The sequence below is a fragment of the Sprattus sprattus genome, assembly GCF_963457725.1.
Source record: "Sprattus sprattus genome assembly, chromosome: 9".
NCBI lineage: Eukaryota > Metazoa > Chordata > Actinopteri > Clupeiformes > Clupeidae > Sprattus > Sprattus sprattus.
The window spans coordinates 15,498,645-15,517,234 of NC_137928.1; the positions used below are offsets into that span (position 1 = coordinate 15,498,645).

At 45.9% G+C, this 18,590-nt stretch overlaps 1 protein-coding gene across 1 annotated transcript; it reads right to left on the reverse strand.

Moving 5' to 3' along the window:
- Positions 1-13,847, reverse strand: rffl (ring finger and FYVE-like domain containing E3 ubiquitin protein ligase; the record flags this gene model as incomplete). The annotated part of the gene is made up of 5 exons (XM_080844818.1): positions 1-3,145; positions 3,374-3,397; positions 3,922-4,132; positions 8,028-8,534; positions 13,671-13,847. 5 exons carry the CDS (start codon positions 13,845-13,847, stop codon positions 2,964-2,966), a joined length of 1,101 nt encoding a protein of 366 aa, XP_080700944.1. The 3' UTR covers positions 1-2,963.
- Between the last annotated feature and the right edge of the window lie 4,743 nt (positions 13,848-18,590).

An 18,590-nucleotide genomic window follows, 5' to 3' on the forward strand; every position in this document is an offset into this window, starting at 1 on the left:
TATAAAAAAAAATCTTTCCAACACGTTATTCAGAAAAATAAATCATTAGCTCTTTAAGAAGAAATTAGAACATTTGGCTCAAACAGCTATCAGATCAAAAGTGTTGAGAAGTTGGATAGGTCCCTTTGTACAGCATAAACTAAAGACAAAATGATTCAAAATAAGTCAGCCTTTGTTTTACAGTTTCAGGTATTTCACTTAGGTTTCTATGATATTCACAGTCCTATTACAGAAAAATATGTTTTTTTTTGTTTTGTTTTGTCAGCTAACATGTCACAGCATCACGCTACTCATATTATGAGATTAGAAATTCCCAATGTACATCCCCATTCCTTGCAGTTTGCCATATCAGTGGCGTAAAATGATTACGGTCTAGGATTAACTATTTGGTTCAAATGTAATTTATCGGTAAACAAAAAACTTTTAGGGACATGTGCTTATACAATACTTGTGCATCAACTTCCTGGAATGTGATATCCATTCCACTGCTGGTCAGGTTGGAGGCTGGTTATGAAGGACACTTGTAAAACCTCACTAGCTGCTTCTGCTTGGGGTGTCAACTGATACAGTTTCCATCAGCTTGACTGGCTGCGCTTAAAGAGAATTACAGATCAATACCCACAGTCCGTGAGGTCTTTAAAAAAACAAAACAATGGGTGGATGGGGGGGGGGAATGGAAGCGATCGATGCAAACATGGACATTCGCTGGTCATCCGAGCCCCACAGGTTAAAGATAGCAGCTCCTGCTGGCCAGACCTGGGCCAGACCCGGGCCAGATCCGTGCCAGCGGCGGCAGCCCCCTGGATATTCGCTGTGGGGACACTGACCTTACCAGCCCATCCAGACAACCCGCTCCCTTTTCATGGCAGTTCGGGGTTAGTAGCGAGTCTATCCTGTACAGCACTTTAGGACAGGACTAGGCTAGATGCCCATCTACTGCTTAATGACAAATCAAATCAAAGCCGATACAGGCTCTTTGGGTAAAAGGGTGGGTGAGTGCGAGTGCTCGTTTTCACAGCCTAGACAGGGCTTTACTGCGCATGATCAACACAAGAGGCACTGAGAAAGGATGGCTCTCATCCAAGACGTTGCTCTCTCTCTCTCTCTCACACACACACACACACACACACACACACACACACACACACACACACACACACACACACACACACACACACACACACACACACACACACACACACCTAGTCAAATGGAAGTAAATAACTAGCAAACCTACTAGTCTGGAAAGAAATGCTATGTTGTTTGGGACTCCACATTAACTATTTCAAAAGTGCAGGAAGGCCTTTTTTATACATATATATAAAAAATGGCCCATCAAATTAACTTTTGGAAGGGATCACCCCGTTATTATTCTCCAGTACAAGGAGTTACAGATAGTTCACAGATCATCAGATCCTGAGGGTGCCTTAATGGGAAACAATGGCAAACCACCATCTCTTTCAGTGTTTTGGAACGGTCACAGACCAACAGTGACAGGTGGAAATGTGGTAAGTCACCACAATATGTTCACCATCCACAGTGACCATCCGGGTCAATTAAACAGACACAGAGTCGATGAGGGACGGCAAGAGATAGGTGAAGACAAAAAAAATAAAATACTGAAGAAACCTAACATAAAATGAAAGAAACAGACCACAGGCAGTTATGGGCCGACCTTGATTTTTCTGCTGTGGGTAAAACAATGCTTATCCTGTCTACCAGCTCTTGTGGGACTCAGCGCTGGGTGGGTATTTTTACACATTCTTACTGGCACTTTTGTGTCAGAAGACAAGAGCAATGGAAATTTTAAGTTGGACTCAAAGAAAAAAAACTCTATGACATCAGTGTCGTGACTCAAAGTGCTTGAAATGGACTGCTGGAGAGAGCAGGGCTCAAGGAGTTTACACATAAACTATCCCGCAGGGGTCATCAACCTTAAAATCAGATTTAGTCTGGAGTTTATGTTTTGCAAAATGAAATTGAGCTTTTATGTCGAGACTCCTTTATCTTGGGGCAGACAGGGGAGATGGGTCAATGGAGGAAGTCTGAGCGTCCCAGACGGAAGATTCCACCCAGCTGAAACATGAGCCAACCAGCCTAAAGCTCAGCCACATCAGCACTGAGGACAGAGAAACTGTGGAGACTGTGTGTGTGTGCGTGGGTGGGGCGGGGCTAAGGTTAGGGAGAGAGTCAGTCCTGTTTAGACAACTACATAAACCCCTGCTTCCCAAACAGACACACACACACACACACACAAGCAACCAGAACAGGCACACACACAGGCGCGCACACACACACACACACACACACACACACACACACACACACACAAATGGTCATCCTATGACTGGTCACGTGATCATTGTGAGTAAGGAGACAGTTATGGGACAGCTGTTGCCTTGTAATGTTCTGGAACTGGGTGAAGTCGTCATGTCCCCATGTGGTGCACCCTCCCCCCAGCCTGCAGAAATAACACAAAATCCACTTCCTCTTCCTGGTTGAGTTGTCAGTGGCTCTCATTGGGGTTGAGTGCACCTGATAAATGCCCTAGACCATGCTCTTTCACTAACCATAAAAACTAAAGTCAACGTCAGACTTGCCAGCCAAGAGCTACAGCACTTTTACCGCCATCCAGGGCGCTGATGGCACCAAAGTCCACTGATAAAAGTGCCATTAGCCCGTTTGTGAAGAGAGCAGGCTGTTGTGTGACGTACAATCTGTTTTAATAGACATTAGCAGGTGGGGGAAAAAAGGGTGACCTCAATTCTTCCACAGGGGGGAAAAAGCTGTACTGCATCAAAGGACAGTATTGAGCTTATGGGAGTGTAGGAGTATGTATGCATGTGTTTGAGAGTGTCTGTGAGCCAATTAAAGGCCACAACGCCAGCGATTGCGGCGAGGCTTCAGGACCGGAAGACGTGCTTGGCGCTCACTAGGACCGGAAGACGTGCAGCAGGGGGGCACTAGGACCGGAAGACGTGCACGGCGCGCACCACGTACTGCCTGCAGATGGGGCACTCGCTCATGCGCTTGCCACACTTGGTGCAGGTGACCATGTGGCCGCACTCCAGCAGGACACAGTCTATGGGCGAGTCCATACAGATCTTGCACAGGTTCTCCTCGATGACCGGGCCGGAGGGCAAGTCTGCAAAGACAGAAACAAACGAAGGGTGGTTTAGGAGTGAACTAAGTGCACTGATAAGACGACGGCCACAACATTCTGCCATTACTTCAGGTCAATTAAACATTCCATTGACCTTCCATGAAATTGTGGCTAAAAACCTTCAACATGTGAACATGTGTTTTGTTCAGAGTGCAGAACAAGTCATTGTCAGTGACCAGAATAACTAAGTAATAATGATAATAATCTCACCTGTGCCATCAGAGGCATTTGAAACTGTTAAAAAAAAAAAAAAAAAAAAAAGATTAATAATTTACAAATCTGGATAGGCTGTAAAGATTATGTGAAGCATAAAGCGTGTTTGTGTGTTCATATTCTCTAGTATGTGGATTCCATATTTACCTGTGTTTATATGTTTGTGTGTGCACAAGCATGATGTGTAAATGTATCGGGTATCTGCTAGAATTGTTTTGCCGGCCAGGTGTCTGGGGAAGGGATTTGGGTAGTTTGTGCGAGAGGGGTCATAGTTTCATTAAAAGTCTATGCAGTCATGATAGGGTTGGTCTCTGCCCATAGAGCAAAGCACGTGTGAGCAAGCATTCCACAGAGACTGACGAGTTTGGAATAGTGCTTCTCCAGCGCCATCCAAAACACTCATCAACTCTCTTTCTCTGCTCTCATCTCCCTCCAAATGTGTGTGTGTGTGTGTGTGTGAGTGTGAGTGTGAGAGTGAGAGTGTAAGGTGTGAATGAGCATGTGAATGAGCGACTGAGTGAGTGTGCTTATGTGTATTATCCTACCTAGGTTCTGCAGGTCCTTCTGGTCGTGGTAGAGGCGCGTGACCCTCTCCATCAGCTCCCACTTCTCGCAGCAGCCCTTGTAGTCCACAAAGTTCCTGGCCAGGATCTCCTTGAGCTGCCTCACGCTCAGAGCCTCGATGTCCTCCGCTGACAACAGGTCCGTCAGAGACGCCCTTCTCCCAGGGACCAGCACCTCCTCCGTGTCAGAGGACTGAGAGAGAGAGAGAGAGAGAGAGAGAGAGAGAGAGAGAGAGAGAGAGAAGGAGAGGACCAGGTTAATTTCCTTATTTCAACTTGCGCATCTTGAATTACTTCGAAAACATTAATCAATAATCATTTGTTGTTATCTCTGTTGGCTTATGACATATATTTACACACACAAACACACACACACAGTTTTATTATTATGCTCCTGTGCATACACTTGCTCTTACAGTTGAATAATACACCAGAGAGATAGAGAGAGTGTGTGTGTGTGTGTGTGTGTGAGTGAGAGAGAGAGAGAGCGAGAGAGAGAATGAGAGAGAGTGTGTAGAGAGAGTGGAAGGAGGGGGGGCAGAAGAGGGTAGGACCAGGCGTGAGAAGAATGCATGAGCAGATGTTTTGCGACTGAGCTCTGAGCAACAACTGAATATGTGAGCGTTCTATGAGCTTTTTTACACTCCCTGCATGTGTCAGGATATCCTGCTCTTAACTTCTGTCACCACTCTCAACAGGAACTCCTTCCACAGGGTCAAACCACAACCATTCTGTCACCATGGCATGTTGCAACACCACGGTTATTAGTTTGCACAACAGCAATGCCCACATCACAAGACACATTTGGCTCTTCTTTGGAATTCAATATTTATTTTGGTACAGACCACACAAGGGACTTCATAAACACAGGGAACACCTGACACACACACATACGACAGACCTGAACTGATACTCTCCAGCACAGATCAGGATCGATTTGTGCATGATTGATGTGGGTGCGTGTGTGTTTATATGTGTGTGTGTGTGTGTGTGTGTGTGTGTGTGTGTGTGTGAGTGAAAGAACGAAGTTTGTATCAGATGTGTGTTTGTGGCTAGTATGAGAGAGGCTTGTGTGTGTATGTGTTTGTGTGGCTTGTATGAGAGGCTTGTGTGTGTGTGTGTGTGTGTGTGTGTGTGTGTACGTACTCTCACCATCACACTCATTCTATTACCTGAATAATGCCCAATGATCAGCAGAGCTAAGCAGCCAAACGTCAGTCAGTGGGGAGTAACTTTACAATGCAAGCCTCCCCTGGCACCGCCTTCCCCGCAGATCTTACCCACTCGCCGTTATCTCTGGACTTACAAAAGGTACAATCATTTACGGCAAACCCTACGGCACAGCTCTGGCAAGCACAACTGCCAGACCCACCGCTATCAGTGCCACACGACAACACACACACACACACACACAAGCTAAAGAACGATAAAGGTTTGGATGAGCAGGGACCCTGATGGCAACCAACTTAGACACACCTGGCCCAGACCCAGCACCCATCCGGCTAACATGACCCCGTGAGTCCCAGCCACATCCATTCTATGTATTACAGGCTATTATTAGCACAGGGCCAACTGCTCTCAGAGTGTCTCAAGGAGATGAATGCTTGAGGTTGGAGAAGCACAGAAGTGCACGAGCAGTAGACATGAGTAGTTCCACATCAGATCAGCCTGACCTGACCCAGACAGGCTCTTCTCTGTAACTCCGTTACCATTTGCCTGCTCCAACCCCACACTGCCCTGTAAAGCTAGACCATGACCCACACGCTCTGTTTAAACAGTTCAGATTTTAAATATTTACTCCATCTTAATAACCAGGCAGTCAGCAGGTTTGTATAAAGAATGACGACCCTGGTCTGCTTCATCGACTTCATTTGTTCAAACACCACACAGGGCCTTTAATGGAGACAAACTGTCTTATCGGACCATGATTGCCCTGCAATCAGAGCAAAAGCAGCCTTTATATAGGAGCTGTTATTCTTCTCTGCTGGTATATAAGAGCTGTTATTCCACTCTGCTGGTATATAAGAGCTGTTATTCTACTCTGCTGGTTTATAAGAGCTGTTATTCTTCTCTGCTGGTATATAAGAGCTGTTATTCCACTCTGCTGGTATATAAGAGCTGTTATTCTACTCTGCTGGTTTATAAGAGCTGTTATTCTTCTCTGCTGGTATATAAGAGCTGTTATTCTACTCTGCTGGTTTATAAGAGCTGTTATTCTTCTCTGCTGGTTTATAAGAGCTGTTATTCCACTCTGCTGGGATATAAGAGCTGTTATTCTTCTCTGCTGGTTTATAAGAGCTGTTATTCTTCTCTGCTGGTATATAAGAGCTGTTATTCCACTCTGCTGGTATATAAGAGCTGTTATTCTACTCTGCTGGTATATAAGAGCTGTTATTCCACTCTGCTGGTATATAAGAGCTGTTATTCCACTCTGCTGTTATATAAGAGCTGTTATTCTTCTCTGCTGGTATATAAGAGCTGTTATTCCACTCTGCTGGTATATAAGAACTGTTATTCCACTCTGCTGGAATATAAGAGCTGTTATTCTTCTCTGCTGGTATATAAGAACTGTTATTCCACTCTGCTGGAATATAAGAGCTGTTATTCTTCTCTGCTGGTTTATAAGAGCTGTTATTCCACTCTGCTGGTATATAAGAACTGTTATTCCACTCTGCTGGGATATAAGAGCTGTTATTCCACTCTGCTGGTATATAAGAACTGTTATTCCACTCTGCTGGAATATAAGAGCTGTTATTCTTCTCTGCTGGTTTATAAGAGCTGTTATTCCACTCTGCTGGTATATAAGAACTGTTATTCCACTCTGCTGGGATATAAGAGCTGTTATTCCACTCTGCTGGTATATAAGAGCTGTTATTCTTCTCTGCTGGTATATAAGAACTGTTATTCCACTCTGCTGGGATATAAGAGCTGTTATTCCACTCTGCTGGTAATGGCCTGGCATGATTATCTTAATGCGGTCGAAACTGGTGCTTAGCTGTCAGTAACTCGGCCTGTGTTGGGTAATAAAGTTGGTCTCCGTCCAGAGAGGAGAAGAGAGAGACAGAGAAGTTATCAAGGGGAAAGAGAAAGAGAGAAGTGATGGGGAGAAATAAAAGTGAGAGAGAAACAACAGAAGTGGGACAGAGAGAGTGAAAAAGATGAGTGTGAGAAAAGTACAGAGAGAGAGAGAGAGAGAGAGAGAGAGAGAGAGAGCGACGAGACATGAGACTAAGGGAAGCGTGACATAAAGATACGGAGAAAGACACAAGACAGAGAGAGGAGCGCGAGAGAGGAGCGCGAGAGAGGAGCGCGAGAGAGGAGCGCGAGGAGGAGGCAGGAGAGCGCTGTGGCAGGTGGGTACCTGCGACTCCTGCTCTCCCTGCAGCTCCGTGTCTGCCTCATCCTCCGGCCCCTCCTCTGGCGCAGAGGGTGCCAGCGCAGACAGGCTCTGGAGGTCAAAGGTCAACACACTCAGGTATTTTGACATGAAAAAAATAAATAAAAATTAAGCTATAAAACACGGACTCCTGCTTCCCTACCCAGCATTTGAGTGGTGGCCTGAGCGTTACGTTTCAAAGGCATTCCACCCTCTCATTCATTCTGTGTGTGTGTGTGTGTGTGTGTGTGTGTGTGTATGTGTGTGTGTGTATGTGTGTGAATGTGTGTGTGTGAGAGACACAGCAATGCACTAGCTTCAAGATCTACGCTGAAAGCAAAAAGTGATCTGGGCTCGTGATGAGATGAACTGTGTTCGTTCGAGCACAGAGGCAGATCAGATCTACAGGTGCCCAGAGGGGGAGGGGCCTCATGCTGCGGTGACAAGAACAGAACTGCTGTAAGGGAAACTAAAGCTCCTCAGGAACTATGTACACCACAAAAATGCTCACTTGATGAAAAAAAAAAAAAAAAGAACTAGCTCAACGCCTGCTTACAGTTCCTATTCAGCATAGAAACCACTTCTACAAGCAGTCTGAGGGGGACTTAGGGGACTTCTAGGGTTTGGACTATGGGCTTATTTGCCAAGCACTGTGTAGTGTGAGCTGTGCAGGAGATCTGCTCATGGTTAAGTGAAGCCTGTGGGCTCTCACCTGTGAGTCCTCCTGGACCGGCGGCGTCTGAGGCCTGTGTGGTTCTGAGCGCGGCTGGGTTACGGTCAGACCCGCAGACACCGGGCCTGCCATTGGTGCCGTCTGTCCGTTCTGCTGCGATGTGTGGTGTGTGTGGGCGCTGCCCGGTGCACGCGTGTGTACGTGTTGCGCTGGCACTGCCTGGGGCGGCGGAGGTTGAGGCGGCGGCGGCGGTTGCTGCTGCTGCGTTCCCCGCACGTTGGCGGTGGCCTGGCTGGTGGCGCTGGCGGCGGGCGTCTGCTGGCCGATCACCAGCTCCACCAGCTCCTCCTTCTCGCGGCACATCTGCGTGGGCACCTGGTGCAGGTGCAGGTAGTCGCGCAGGTCCTTCACCTTCAGCTTCATCAGCTCGGCGCGGTCGAACAGTGTGGCGCACAGGCGCTGGCACGTCAGGCAGAGCCGCGGCTGCAGCTCCAGCTGCGAGGAGCAGCGGCTGCAGAAGTTCTTCTTGCAGTCCATGCACATGTGCTGTCGCAGGGACGGAGAAAGACACACAGTCAGTTACTTAACCACCAGAGGGGCATACTTGAGAAGTGGATGCCGACGTCTGATTGAACTGGTTTCTGTGAATGGGAATGTTGCTGTGGCAGGAACGAGCAGGAGTGGAGAGAGACACACGATCAGTTACCACCATAGATAGAGAACGGCACGTATAGACACCATAGATAGAGAACAGTACAGATGGGTGTCAAACATTGTACCTAGCTATTCACTGGTACCAACTCTGCAAGGGAACTCTATGATGCTAATAGACATTCAGACCATGAAGGCATATTGTATCTTGTATTTATTTATCAGTATTTGGTTCTGTGTCACATTAATTAACACTTACTAACTTTACCTAATTTATTTAGTTTTTTAGTATTTTACTTTACATTGTCCATTTATCCATGTAATTACTCGTTTTGCTTTGCTATGCACAGGAATGATGGTTTCTACAGTTTCTGTAGTTGGAAGTTTCAGTTTCTGTAGAAAATGAAAGTTATTGAGGTAAACACAGGTCTATCTCTGTAGGGATCCTTTCCATGTAGTCAGACACATAAAATAGTATTATGAGACTGTTAGTGGCGGAAAAAACGGTCCATTCGACGTGGATGCTGCCCCATGTAATGCTTTTTTGGCAGTTGCCAGTTAAAGTGTTCCAACTCAATACTCGACTGATATTTGTCCTTAGTAAAAGTTTGGACCCAAAAAGATCTAAAAACAAGATCTTTAAAACTAAATCAGGGCCCAGGTTGGAAAATCCCGAAGTTTCACTTTAAATAAGCTGACCCTGATCAACTGGTTTCTGTGAACAGGAATGTCCGACAGTAACCACAACAAGTCTAGTTGACACTGAGAGGTGACAGGGGAATCTCCCGCATATTGCCACCAATCACCACAAACTCTCTAAACAACTGAAACGGTTAGCAACCCCAGTCCTCCATAAACAACAGAAACAAAACAAAATCACGAACCATCCACATGATGCATCGGTTAGATCTATTTATTCACTGTGTTAAACCTCCAGACGAGCATTTGGCTGGGCTGGCATCTCATTCATGTCAAGTCTCATGACAAGTCTGTAAGAGCTTTACAATGTGACCAGCCGGCCTGCTGACCAACCCACACACACACACACACACACACACACACACACACACACACACACACACACACACACACACACACACACACACACACACACACACACAGTGATAAGAAAAACAGTAACTGAGTGAAGCCCTGTATTAACTAAACTAGTCACCGAAAATTAATGCAAAGTGCTCTAATAAACTCAAATGCAAATTCTACGTTTTGTGACACACACTGAAGCTGAAGCTACTGAACATGCAGGAAAGCTAGTTTCTGACACCCACAGGCACTCGGTAGGTTTCTAAAGGTCATCCCAGGTGAAAACAACTCTGAACTGCTGAATTGGGTCACAAATGCACAAAGGAAATCAGAACACCTGAAAGCGAAAGACTTCCTTGTACTTGTGAGGGGTGGGTTAATATGCGCCTTCTCAACAAAGAACTACAGCAGAGGTCTTACATAATTCCAATGATACTAAATAGTTGTGAGCTCATTCAAGGAATTGTGTAGTTGTTGTGGTTCAGCTCTTTTAGCCCTACAGCCACAACACCCCCAGGGCTGTTATGGGCGGGGTTGTAGAGGTAGAGAGAGGGACTCAGGGTCAAGCTATGCAGGACTGCAAACACACTGACTTCTGTGTCTCTCACACACACACCCACACACACACACACACACACACACACACACACACACACACACACACACACACCTGACTGCTGTAAGACAGACAGATACACACTCAGGCACACACACATGCACACACACACCCCTTTCGGACTGTCTTAAGTGACACACACACTCTAACAGGGCCAAACCATTTGGAATTCCCACATGATGCCAGTGAGGTATGACACTGGGAATGAATTCTTCATTTTAGCCTCAGTGCGACATTTACAAGTGCAGATGGCAGGAGCAGCATTTCACAGGTGGCAGTAGTGTTTGAGTCTGACTCCTGCTCATACAGCGATGCTCCACACCTCTTCTGCTTCTGCTATCGCTTCTGCTCCACACCTATTCAAAACAGGCCTGGTGGTGGTGGTGGGGGGTGCGGGGAATATCAGGGTTTTCATGTTCTCTAACATTCACCACACGAAGCGTGATAAGGCTCTACAGAGATGCAGGGGCAATGATACTAAAACAATCCCCCCCCCCCGCTCCTCTCCAACTCTCAGGTTCACACACATGCATGTGAGGAAGTACATACAGCCGTCATGCACACATATGCAAACGTACATACAGGAGTCATGCACACGTACATACAGGAGTCATGCACACGTACATACAGGAGTCATGCACACGTACATACAGGAGTCATGCACACGTACATACAGGAGTCATGCACACGTACATACAGGAGTCATGCACACATATGCACACGTACATACAGGAGTCATGCACACGTACATACAGGAGTCATGCACACGTATATACAGGAGTCATGCACACGTATACAGGAGTCATGCACACATACGCAAACGTAAGCACTAGGCCGACCAGGTGTCCTGTGTGAAATGTGAAAAAGTGAAGGCAGTGATCAAGAGGCTGTGACAGCCGTCAATCAAACTGTGCAGACTGAGCACTGAACTTCTCTGCGACATCATAAAAACCGAACATACACAAACTTTGCAAACAAGGTCAAAGCTACCAGGCGTCATCACGCCCACATACTTTGCTTAAGGACAGTAACCTTTGATAGGCCTGTAATGGCCAATCCATGTTTGATGTCTATCAATAAATAGCTCCTCATCTTTCACATAGCAAAAGCTGTAGCCTGTATCTTTTATGGCCTAACTGGTGAGAACAGGATAGGTGTTCAATACAAATATTTCTTATTCAGTTAGATCAGTTGTTCTTTTATCGCTTTGGCGAGTAACTGTATAATAAGCGGGAATATTTTTGCAAAAACATGGGATCTGAAAACACACAACTGATGCTGCACCCCGAAGTGCGTTGGCTCTCTCAAGGGAGAATACTCAACCGGCGGTTGGAATTACAATCTGAAGTAGGCTACACACCTTTCTGATTGAGCACAGATCTCCCCATGCCACACAGACTGGCTTGCAAAGATGTGCTATCTGTCAGATATATTCAGCAAACTGAACAAACCGAATATGTCTGCAGGGAAAGGACACCAGCATTTTTAAACCTGTATGGCAAGGTGGAAGGCTTCCTTAAAAAAAGCAGAGCTGTGGAGAAGAGCCTCTGCACAGGAGGATTTCACCTGCTTTCCTCAGGTGGATGATTTTCTCTCTAGTGAGGATGTAGACAGAGCTCCAGTCAAGTTGGTCATCGTGGGACATTTTACCAACTTGATTCAAAATTTGTATTTTTAATTAACTACTTTTCTGACATGGAGGAGAAATCTACACAGCTGGACTAGGTGAGAAACCCATTTCTCTTGTCCGAAGAATACAGAAGGAACTAAACAGGAAACACTGTCATCTGACCATGGTCTCCAGATGAAGTTTGCCACATCCACACTCACACAGTTTTGTGTGTGTGTGAAGCAGGAGCACCCTGACCTGGGAGAGAAAGCTTTCGAGCAGCTACTACCCTTTGCCTCCACATTTTTATGTGAGGTTTGATAAATCAGACAATGATGGCATAGCGCTGTGTATTACATATTTTTTTCAAAAATGCTTTGCGCTGATTAGGGGGTACTTGGCTGAAAAAAATTCACAGGGGCTACATCGCTGAAAAAAGTGATATATACCAATGTTTCAGGTTACCGCTCAGTGTTGGTAACAGGGCTCATATTGTCCCTAACAAAAATGTAAACTCGTTCCATCATGTATTGTCTGTTTGCATCTGGTCTCACTAGTAAGTGCACACACACACACACACACACACACACACACATGTTAACACATGTATGCACGCACACTCTGCTCACCTATACGTTCTCACATGTAAGCACACATACGAGCACACACATAAACACATGCACACACCCATGTGTGATTGATACCTCTATAGAAAGGGGAGTAGCTAGATTGCCCCAGGATTAAGCCATTGTGTGTGGGATGTTATGTAAGGGGCATGTGGAGGAATGTGACAAACATAACGGTGGGTGCGAGGCGTTTCGAGGACGCCACGACTGAGACTGTTAGAAGGGAGGACATCGATCCCTGGCGTGGCCTGGACACCTGAGAGGTTCTGTAGCCGTGGTGTCCGTAACCAGCTGAACAGCTCCTGTAGTGTGTGTGTGTGTGTGTGTGTGTGTGTGTGTGTCTTAGCTGCGGAGGTCGGCTGTGTGTCTCACACACATAATGGGCTAACAGGGATGACAGAGAGAGAGATAGAGAGAGATAGAATGAGAGAGAGAGAAAGAGAGAGAGAGAAAGAGAGAGAGAGAGAAGCGGAGGGGTTACTCTAAACAGCCACAGGGCTGTGATGCCCTTTCACGAGGATCGTCCTGAATAGGGGCAGAGGAAAGCATGATCCAGCTGGTCCAGGACACTAGCCTGGGTCATTAGCATCAAGCCCCAGGCATCTCTCACCGGAGCCTGCATGGGAGGGTCCAGGCCGGCACCTGCATGTGGGGAAGCTTTGCTGTACTCCAGTGAATGTACACGGTTCGCGACCTCTCCACCACATCTGACGGGGAAGGGTTTTAAGGCTTACTAAATCTAACCTCAAGTCTATAATGACAATAAACAGTATATTGCACTAGCTGAGAAGTCCATCTTTTGAATGTTTTAATGTAGTTATTTTCAAAACATCTGTCAATACATCTGTTAGTAAATCCAATAATATAAAGGAGTGTGAGGTCCTGACTTAATCTTCTGTGTGTAGACTGAACATGTGAAAAATTGTGATCACACTTTCCAGAAAATTATCTCTGACAACTCGTCAACTTCAGTCAACTTTCTAGTACTCTTCTCTATTCCAAGAGAGACAGAGAGAGTGAGATACAGATAGAGAGAAAGAAACAGAGAGAGGGAGACAGAGAGAGAGAGAGAGACACACAGAGAGAGGGAGACAGAGAGAGTGAGAAAGAGAGAGTGAGAGAGACATGAGTGGCCTCACCTTCCTGGTCAATGTGTCGAAGCGTCCCCCACAGGCCTTGCAGGTGTGGTCCACGGCGGTGGGAGAGGGGAAGCTGCTGAAACCGGAGTTAGTGTAGGCCTGGTGCCGCGTGCTGGCCCCCCCCTCGTCCCCTGTAGCAGAGTCCAGACAGAACCAGTTACAGCACGAGGCCCACATGCTCCTGATCTGCAGTGGAGGGAGAGATGGGGGAGGTTTACACTCCATTGTCTACACATTATGCTTTCAAGTCAATATTGTGCTAAAACGCCTACAACATTTCACACCTTGACCAGTCTTAATACATCAGATACAAAATCAAATAAAAGTACAGCAAGAGTACCAATGTCTCATCTCTTATCTAAGAGAAAGAAAGAGAGGGGTGAGAAAGGGAGAAAGTAACTACAAATTAAAAACACACAGAAAGAGCTTTCCCTGTAAAACTCATCTATTTGGTTAAGGTAAGTAGGTAGGGCCAACAATTTTCTGCGATAACAAAACGGACGGAATTTGCAGAATGTACCCACTTTCAGACGGAAACATAATTTTGTGCATAAAAATCGCCCAAATTCGCCTGTATTTTGGCCTGCAAGCCTGTATTTCTTTCAAATAAACACAACAACGATCACAACAATGAACAATTATTAATTTTAGAACAAAACCACTGTGAAATTGTCACGTCTGCCCTGAAATCCGCTCCGACATCACCCCCTGTTTAACTGCTTACGCGAACACCTCCGCTACAGCCTGTCACATTCACTCGCTTATCTTCCCAATCGCATTAAAATAATGTTTTCTATTTGGTCTTCTGTTCTGTTGATGGCTGGCAAACAACAATCTTATAAAGTTTGGGTCACTTGTGGCACACTTATTTTAAGCCATCAATCTACCTCAGGGTGAACAAAATGAGCTGAAAGGAAGAAAAAAATGCAATTCACACAGATACCTGACACATAATACAAACATGACAGAGAGCAAGAGAAAAAAGAGAGAAGGAAGTAAATCATGGAAGAGAGAAAGGCAGAAAGAGAAAGAAGGAGGGGGTGATGCTGGACACTAATGTATGCAAAAAGTCAGTGAGAGAGAGAGAGAGAGAGAGAAGGCCTGGAAAATAATGTATGCAGAAATCTGAGAGAGAGAGAGAGATTGAGAGAGATGAGAGAGACGGGGAGAGAGCTGTAGACAGGTGAGCTGTGCTGTGCTGCTCTGGCTCTGAATATGAAACAGGAGGAGAGGGAGCAGACGGCCGTCTCCTGGACGCACAACTAGGCCTCCCATCATTAATTCAGAGAAGCGGCCGACCAGCAAGGGACTCACTGCACTGCGCCTGCTAAGGTGTCTCTGACCAACACACACACACACACACATGTACTGACAGATGTGTATGCATGCACACAGACACACACACACACACACAAATACACAGTCAGATGTGCATGCGCACACACACACACACAAACAAACACACACACACACACACACTCGCTGACAAAATGACAGGCAAACACACACTTACAAAGTGTACACACACACACACACACACACACACACACACACACACACACACACACACACACACACACACACACACTATGAAAATGTGATTCACTATCCAGCCTCTGGGTTAACATACAATACAAAGTGTGCACTGTGAGTAATGCCACGGTACATTAAGTGACGCTTATCAGAAGTCAGATTAGCTTTGAGGAAAAGCTACTCGATCTATCCATTCATTCCACTGCACTTTAAGTGCTTGTAGCTTAAGCTATCTGCTTAGTATTTTGGTTTAGCATGGGGAGCTCAAAACCAACAACAAGCTCAGTGTCAGCTGCACTTTCTCCTGCAGTCAAAAAAAAATTAAAAAAGAGGTCAAAACACCACTTTCACTTTCTCGGCCAGACCAACCTCAGACTAACCGCTCTGTGCCGGACCGAGCCTCGGGTTGCTGTCAAAATGTGGGTTTGGCCAAAAAGCTTAGAGACAGAGTGAGGGTTCATAGATATACGTGAAATAACTTCTCAAAAATATCCAGGAAACCTGCTAGGCTGCTCAAAATGCAGAGGACCATAATCAGCAGTCTCACTAAACATATAACCTGCTACGCCTCTATATGAGCAGAGGACCATAATCAGCAGTCTCACTAAACATATAACCTGCTACGCCTCTATATGAGCAGAGGACAATAATCAGCAGTCTCACTAAACATATAACCTGCTACGCCTCTATATGAGCAGAGGACAATAACCAGCAGCTACAATCTCCATGAAATACCTGCTATTCACACACACGCACGCACGCACGCACACGCACACACACACACACACACACACACACACACACACACACACACACACACACACACACACACACACACACACACACACACACACACACTCTCTAAGCCTCTCATTTACAAGGTCTACATAGATGCACAAGACAAGAAGACTAACTTTTCACAAGACAGAACAATGAACATAAGAGGTGGCTAGCACCATTTCTTAATGTTGACAGGTGACTAGACAGACCCTGAAACATAAACATAGCAATTTTCTATATGCTAAATAGCAAATTAATTACTACGTAAATAGTAAATAATTACATTTACAGGTAGGTAAAACACCTTATCAAGGTGGTTTGACCCGCGACCATTTCTAGTGTCCCTTCTATCAGTCTAGAGTAGACAATTAGAAGTGTAATTAGCTAGATACTAAAATAAATGTTCTGGGTTTCCGTTGGCGCTTCTTTGTCGTACCGACCATCTAGCTGAGGCCACGATCTCTCCAACAAGTCGGTAATCCATTATTTTTTCAGTGACACACAGTTGGTGCACCAACCTTGTCCACTTAAATACATGGTTTGGAACTTTGTTTAAGTTTATGTAGTCAGTTGTATGTTTGATTGTGTGTGCGTAAAACCAAAAACATCGGTAATACAGGGCAGGTGTGTGACGTTTGTGTGACAGCCGTGGTGCGACCGCACATGCTCACAGGAGGCCTGTTATTATGGCTGATGATGCCTTGGAGCAGCAGGCGGATGAGACAGACACTAAACTAATGTCAGGGCAGCCCCAACTGTTTACACGTCTTACACTTCATGGCGCTCTGTGAAGGGACCACCATGCAGCGGAGCCAACAGTGGGGACAAAGAAGAAGACTATTTCACTGCTTTGTGCGCCATCCAACCCTGTGGAAGCCTGTTTACGTTCATGAATCATCTCCTCTTTAGATATGAAGTCGGGGGCAGTGTGCAGGCAGACTGGCATTACCTCAAATGCCAACAGGGTGTTCCGGCCTCTGACGTAAACTGGCTGTTGATCATCCATTAGAGCCCCAGCTCTGGCAGTAGACACCTCTCAAGGCCTATTCGAGATAAAGAGCAAGTCTTTCCAGAATTGGGCTACTTGATTACTATGAACCTTTACCGGGTCTTCCTCTCTAGAGTAGTGACTTACACCTACGTCACCGAGGTGCTTTTGATTCTGGAGTCAATAACCAGTGCGAGGTCTGTTTAAAGTGTAAGATGGAAGATTTTAAGTATTTGTTTTTACCTGTGTGTGTAAAGCAGACTAAATATGGCAAAACATGCTCAGTGTGAGTTTGCATGAATACATGTACACACACACACACACACACACACACACACACACACACACACACACACACACACACACACACACACACACACACACACACACACACACACACACACACAGAGCTAATTCAGGTGTCAAATAACAAACTAGTGATCTGACGGTGGGACCAGCTCCCCGGGGTGTTCTATTCATGGCTCGCTGAGGTAACCGGTGCGAGTCAATTATACGCACAGGCACTGTCATGGCGACCGGGCCAGATTCACCTAGCTCTGTGGCAACAGCTGTGAGACCTGTGGCTGTGTCCAGACAAGAGGAGAGAACAAGACAGAAACAGAGACATGGAGAGAGAGCGAGAAAGAAAGAATGAGGGAGAGAGTAACAGCTGCATGGAAAGTGACCCAGGTCCCAGAGGTGGACAGTGGTACTGAAACAATCCTTTTCTCCCTTCTCAGTACAAGGTCTGAAGAACAGAACAGACAATATCCTTTCATTTCAACTGCCTGTCCTCGATGGGTCATTTCCAATGCATGAAACCTCGCTGGCTTTGGCTAATCCGTATTAAATGGCATTTATGAGCATGGAGCTTATCGTACTCAGGTATTAACAGATGGCAGTATCCACTCATTTGTAGAGCCTCCTTCCCATTCGCCTTCCCCAAACGTATTAATAAGGTCCAATGATGAAATGTAATCCAGTTAAAAGAAGAAAAAAACAATAATATGCTTCCCTGTTTGTGACAATACTTAAAACCTTATGTTGAGCGTAAGCCTACCTCTTGCCAACTTGGACTCCAAACCTAACTATCAAACCTAAAGGGATCACTTAATTGTGGCTGTGTGTCCCTTCTCATACACCGACTTTTCGCCCCAAACATTGCTCTGCGTCAGCAGTTACAGCGGGCCGCGCAACATCCAAAACAACAAAAGGCTGGCTCCCACGTTCTCCTCTCCCAACTGACGCTGTATTGTCACTCCATGCCCCCACCCATCCCATAGCAGCCCATAGTGTCATTGCACCACAGACCCTACCGGTACTCTGACAGGCCAACAATGGCCAGGCTGTGCAAGACAACATGCAGTATAACAGCTACTCAACTCTCAGAGCCACGGGGCCTGCATGCCCCTGCAGGCAGGGAAGAGGGAGGGCAGTGCTGTCAGGTCATGGGTAGATAGCCGAGGCCAGTCATGTCATCATAGTAACACATGCACAGGGAAACAACACATACCAACCAGCCCACAAAAAGACAGTTGTCACACTCTTATACAGCTTTGAAGTTTTTTCAGCTATGAAACTAGACAAACTCTGAATAAGTATGCATCACAACATTCCAT